The 6,479-nt window shown below is 37.5% G+C and overlaps 1 protein-coding gene across 1 annotated transcript in view; it reads left to right on the forward strand.

Moving 5' to 3' along the window:
* LOC107694146 (neuron navigator 3-like) overlaps positions 1-6,479 on the forward strand; it is a 184,387-nt gene that overhangs the window by 80,266 nt on the left and 97,642 nt on the right. The window contains exon 5 of the mRNA XM_016493750.1: positions 5,935-6,118. Within this exon, the coding sequence (XP_016349236.1) occupies positions 5,935-6,118 (184 nt within the window). The remainder of the gene's footprint in view (positions 1-5,934; positions 6,119-6,479) is intronic.

Raw genomic sequence — 6,479 nt, forward strand, 5'->3', positions numbered from 1 at the left:
CCCTTTCTCAAATCGAGCCGATCTCAGATGCCTGTCTGTGTGACGTCACACAGACAGGCCCCTCCCATGATTGCTTGATTGACAGTAGCGTTTCAGCACAGACTGGACTGGTGTTTTACCTTAGACCTGCCCTGAGTTAGCTGTCATCAGTCCGCCATTGTTTCCAGTGTTGCCAAGTCTGCGATTTTCCCTACTTTAACACTGTTGCCGTGGGTTGTTTTTCATGTCCGCGGGTTTAAGCAACCCCAATAACATGATATTTAGCCCCTAAAATGCTATTTTACCAGGGGAACCCCACCAAAAACGTGTATTTTACCCCACCGGAATGCGATTTTTACTGGGGAACCCCCTGAAAATGCGATTGGGCTAGTTTTAGGCTAGTTTTGAGTAGCAGTTGGGCAGGTTTTGTTGTGAAACCTGGCACCCCTGATTGTTTCACCGCCGGAGCAGATGTAGACAAGAATGACTCCTAAGCGATCGAGGTGTTCTGTTGTTGGATGTAATAATGAATAATAGCAGTCGTCATTTACTCCCGACACCTGAGCCGCTGAAGACGCAGTGGATTACCTTTGTTTCTGAAGGGAATGCGCCCCCGATCTACCTAAATCCATTTATGTTCGCGCAAATGGTTCGTGATCCAGCCTCACCTACAGAAGAAGCGAGTATAAAGTTTTTTAATGAGTCTTTGAAAATCGCTTTTCCTAATAATGTGCTAGTTAGCGAGTTTTACGATGCATGCGGCTAAAGTTTACCGTCTCTCAGAGAGCGTCTCAGAAGAGAGGGGCGGGGTGAGCAGAGCTCATTTGCATTTAAAGAGGCATGCAATAAAACAGTAGACAGAGCTGTTTTTGACAGTGTAAAAACAGTGTTGTTTTACACTACCATTGAGAAATTTTAACCAAACTATGTTACAGACTTTTCATTAAGACCCTAAAGAATCAAATCAATTTGGGCATCTGATGACCCCTTTAATGTTAATTTCAACATTTACTAATGCATTATTACAATCAAAAGCTGTATCTGTTAATATTATTTAATGGACTTAACATGAACTAACAATGAACAGTTGTATTTTTATTATTAACAAAGATTAATGCTGTAACAAATGTATTGCTCGCTATTAGGTAAAATTATTTTATGCAGTAACTACAGTAAACTACTACCTTATTGTGAAGTGTTCCCATTATTTTTATGGAAAAATATTCAGAATCAAAATCTAAAAATGTTATAGAAGCATGTTTTTAATAAATAGTGTTTAATTAATTTAATGTATTAACACTTCCAGTTTCTGTTAATAAAAAAGTTTGAAAAAGAAAACAAGCAGCATTGTCATAAATATAGCAGAAATACCTGAGGAAATATATTAACAACCACACATTAACATCTCAGAACAAGGTGGAATAATCATTATTTTATCATTTCCATTTAATTCCATACATGCACTGTTAAGTATCACATAATTATAGCTGGATGAGTGGTGTGTGTTTGAGTCCATAGAGACCTGTTGATGTTTGAATCTGATCATTTTTGAAACGTTTTAGGTTTCTTAGAACTGCTGCATCGACAAACCGCAAAGATCCTTGATTTTCTTTTTTAGCATAAGTAAGAGCTTAAGTGTACTAAATGCAGTGTGGAATGATATCATTAACCTAAAGCAGCTTGGATACTGTATTCACTGTCCCGCTAAATTCAGCAACATGAGTGCACAGGGTCCATAAATATACAGTGTATTGGGTTTCTCAAGACTTTTATCACACACACTTTCCCTTCCACAGGGCTGTGTTTGTGTTTATTGAGCATCTTTCCTAAAGCTGTGAGTAGCTATCTTAATTAAATTAGCTGAGGTTTCAGAGTTAGGGTTTTGAAGGCTTGCATACGCTTGTGTTTAATTTTTTATGAGGCGTGCCGACTCGAGACCTTTATAAAAGAAGTTGCTTTTTGTGTTTGATGTGCCTGAGTGTGTAGGAGTTTTCCAAGGAAAATAAAAGTAATAATGTCTAAACCACAGACAGTATGTCACATATATAGAATTTTCTCTTTACTCTTGAATTTATTTATTTTTGAACTTATTCAAGAATTTAGAACAGATTAAACTTCACTCCTCCTGAAGTTTCATGAATGTATTAAATAAAATATGTTATAATTGAATAACTCTGTCCAAGAAAAGACTTGTTTTGCAAGCTTGAATATATAAATTATAAATACAAAATAGAAAAATAAAAAAGTCAGACAATAATGTTTATTATTATTATTATTATTAATGAATATTTTTGTCACTGTAATCTGAATTCAGCCACTTTCAGATATTTTATTAGCACTTAATGCCATTCTTTGTCTGATAGAATGTTTAATGTATTTTAAAACAAATCACATTTCCAAATTGCATTGGTTTCATAGAATGGCACTGTATATTTACAGTTGTTTGTTTCTATTTCTATTTCTAGAAGGAATTTTTAAGAAACACCTGAGACGGTGCATCCCTGCTGAGTGTTATCCTAGCCTTCTTTCCCCAGTAATGATAGGTGCAAACTCTCAATATACCTTTTCCTGCTGCAGTGGCCATGACTCCCTGTTCACAGTGTGTAGGGTATCAGACCGCACAGCGGGACTCCAGTTTTAAGTGCTTTTAAGTGAAGGGCACACCGTGACCTCTGCACAGAGTGAGCTTTGATCTCATTGGCTGTGAGGATCCGGTGAAAAGGTGCCGTTTGTTATAGAGCAGGTCAGTCTTAAAGACTTCTCCTAGGATCAGATGGGGCACCTTCACTGGTGACCTGACCATGAAACCCACCTTGACAAGAAACACACACGTGTATGAAGACACTCCGTGCTAACTCAGCATAACTGAAGAGGCACTTCCGCTGAGCTGTTTAATCCTTTCGCTCAAATAATAATAAAAAAAAGAATCCTCACAAGTCAAAGGAGATCAAGCATGTCCTTCTGAGGTATTCAAATTGAAAGACGTTCATTAATATGTAAAATACAGGAAGCCTGTTTTCATAGAAATCACTTTTCCTAATCTTTGCTGTGTTAAAGGGATAGTTCACTCAAAAAAGGAATTTCTGTCATCATTTACTCACCCTCATTGCAAATCTGTGTGACTTGCTAAAAATTCAGCTTTTCTATCACGGGAATAAATTACAATTTAAAATATATTAAACAGTTATTTTAAGTCGTAATAATATTTTACAATATTGTTGTTTTTACTTTTGATAAAATAAACCCTTGGTGAGCATAAGTGACTTTCAAAAACATTTAAAAAAAAGTCTTACTGACCCCAAACTTTTGAACGATGTTGTACACACATCCAATCCACTTTTGTAAATCCAAACAAAGTTTTAAGTGTTTACCAGAGGCGCGGGAAGATATTTTCGGTTGGGGGTGCTGGGTGAAGGGGGGGGGAGTCACCTCACATTTGACATCCCCACAAAGCACTACAACCGCGTCGATATGAACACTCGTTTAAGTGGCATACACACTGGGAAATTTGACTGCATATCACATTTTTGAAATTATCGATAGTAGCTGATCAATCTCGGGGGTTGGGCTGGGTCCGCTAGGCTTACTTGTCTCCGTGCTCGTGCTGGAGCTGGTTCACTTACGTCGGTGCTCGTGCTGGGGCTGGTGTTGGATGCCTATTTTGGAAAGTTTTTGCTGGGATGGGCATTTAAAAAAATCTGAAATTCGCTTTTGCGCCATTATCTCCTTGTATTAAAGTTAATCTTGTTTGCATTCTGTACAGTTCATGTCTGATACCACGCGCTAGCGTCACGTGTTCATGAGGATTAGGCTAATCATCCCATATAGAAAACATCACAAGTAAAATTAATCATGTTTATAAAGATAAACATGGGTTTATTATAGCTCACTTACAATTTACATTTCAGAGATCATTACAAATACATTATTAAATGCTAAAACTGAATAAATTTAAACGAACAAACTTGACTTTGCATTTGCAACCATGTGAAAACAGGGGGTGCTGCAGCCCCCTCAGCACCCCTACTTCCCACATCCCTGGTGTTTACTGACTGTTTTGGCCAGGGAATGCTAGAACGCAACTGTACACAGAAGAAGTGGTCAAGGGCACGTCACTGTAAATAGATAATGCATTCACACTTCTCTGTCCTCACTTCCCTTAATGAGCCTGTCTGAACAGATATGCCTTTGACCTTGTGCAGCTAGTGACCGCAAGATCTAATGACTCCACATTTAAACTTCTGTTAAAAGTGTGTTAATTTGCTGACAGCTTTTACTTCAAGTTTCCAATTTAAGTCCTAGCTCACTGGTGTTAGTTTGCAAAATGTGTGGCATGATCTATTAGCTAGAGTATTTACAGGGTTATGCAAGTGCAATAATTTTACTCACTAGAAGAGGATTTCATAAGAAAAATATTAATTACTGTTTCTGGTTGTGACTGGTTATCTATCTATTTATCTCGATAGAACAGCAAAAATTCATCATTCTTTATTATTATTTCCAATTTCTTATTATTATCAATGTTGAAAACAGCTGTTACTTAATATTTTTGGGGATACTTTTTTTCCAGGATTCTTTGATGAATAAGATTGTAACTAAACTGTAATAAAACTGTAACTAAACTAAACTGTAATTGCACTTTCATGAAAAAATACAAAGATTCTGAAAGATTCCTTCATTGAGGTAGATGCCATAATCAGTTATTATGATTTTACAGTGGTTATTATGATTTTACGGTAGTACTATACTAGTAACTATTATTTTCTATAGTGGCATACACTGCTGTTTGTGGAAATCATACAGAGTTGTATTAGCTTAATGTGAATCAACATAGCCTTTGCCAAAATCCAAATGCACTCCATATGCTGTTGCACAGAGCAATTGTGAAGAAAAAGATTAATTCCCTCCATTAATGCAAACATACAAAATGTATTTACAAATTAGCCTGCCAGAATAAACAGTTTAACACATTATTGCGCCTTGCATTTTCCATATTGATCTGTAGTGCAACGACACCAAACGGTGCCAAATTTCTGTTGCCTGGCCCAGAAAATATGTTCGACTGAAACATACCATCTGAGTGCTTTATTATGTAGAATACAAATTACAGCTCTGCACGATCCCAAATTGAACCGGGGGGAGATTAATAACCCCAAACATTGCTGACGGGCAGAACAAACAGTCGGGCTGTCAGAACGAAGCCGGATTCTTCTCTTTAGCGCTGCCTCAGCACCACCATCCTTCAGTCGCTTTCAGCACCAGCCATTAGCAGTGTGTGAGTATGAATGAAGGCCATTTCATAAATGGGCACGAGAGAGTAAAGTGTTGCTGGCAGGCGGAGCACAGACAATCGATGCCTTTGCCTTCATCTTCAATCCTTTATCTCTGTGATCAGAGCAACGCCGTGCTGGCACTTATTCAAACTCACAACTTCAATTTCGGAAGGAAGTTTGAAAAGCATTTCTCATAGGACACCTCACAGCGCTCATTTGCATCGACTCTGAATCAGGATAATAGCATTTGGGCTTCTAAACTCCATCCGCCACTTCAAAGCTTTGCTTATTGAATCAGCGTCTCCTCATAAAAGGTCTCAATTAGAAGTCAATCGTTTCAGTGACTGTTTATAAATGTTAACGTCTAATTTATGATGCACAAGATTCCAGACGGTCAAATGACCGTGCTAAACTTGCATTCTCCAGACAGTTGCATATAGTCATACTGTATATCACTTCCTCATTCAGAGCAGAACTTATCTGCCCCATATTTTCAGCTTATTATAAACAAAACTTAAACTTCCCTATGATGAGGTTAACTAGCATGTGACACAATGACGGCTTCTTCTGACTTGATTCTGTACTAAAACATGCTGTATTTAAGGTTTAGTGCATCAATTTAATGCAGGATTAAAGAGCTCTTCCTGTGGTACTTTCTAAATCTGGTGTGTTTGATCTTCAGAGGTGTGTAATGGAAATCTGAAGAGCATCCTGGGTCTGTTCTTCATCCTGTCCCGCTACAAGCAGCAACAGCAGCACCAGCAGCAGTACCTGCAGTCGTTAGTGGAGCTTCAGCAGCACGTCACACATCAGACCACAGGGGCGGCACCAGCGAGCCAACACAAAACACAAGACATGCAGTCCAGGTACGACACGTCTTATGATATCTATTGCTGTTGCTCCTCCATTTGACTTCTGCATCTTTAATCATGAAATAAATGGCCAATAAATGGAAACAGACAGACAGACTGTCTGTCTGATAGATAGATAGATAGATGGATAGATAGATAGATAGATAGATAGATCTGTAATATAAACAGCCAAATTTTGTTCACATTTTTATTTATTTACTTTTTTGTTCACATTATTATTGATATAATAGTAATAGTAAATGAATAATAATATAATATAATTAATATAATATAATATAAACTATAGGCAAGGCAAGGCAAGTTTATTTATATAGCACATTTCATACACAATGGTAATTCAAAGTGCTTTACATAA

The sequence above is a fragment of the Sinocyclocheilus anshuiensis genome, unplaced genomic scaffold, assembly GCF_001515605.1.
Source record: "Sinocyclocheilus anshuiensis isolate Anshui unplaced genomic scaffold, SAMN03320099.WGS_v1.1 scaffold1003, whole genome shotgun sequence".
Lineage (NCBI taxonomy): Eukaryota > Metazoa > Chordata > Actinopteri > Cypriniformes > Cyprinidae > Sinocyclocheilus > Sinocyclocheilus anshuiensis.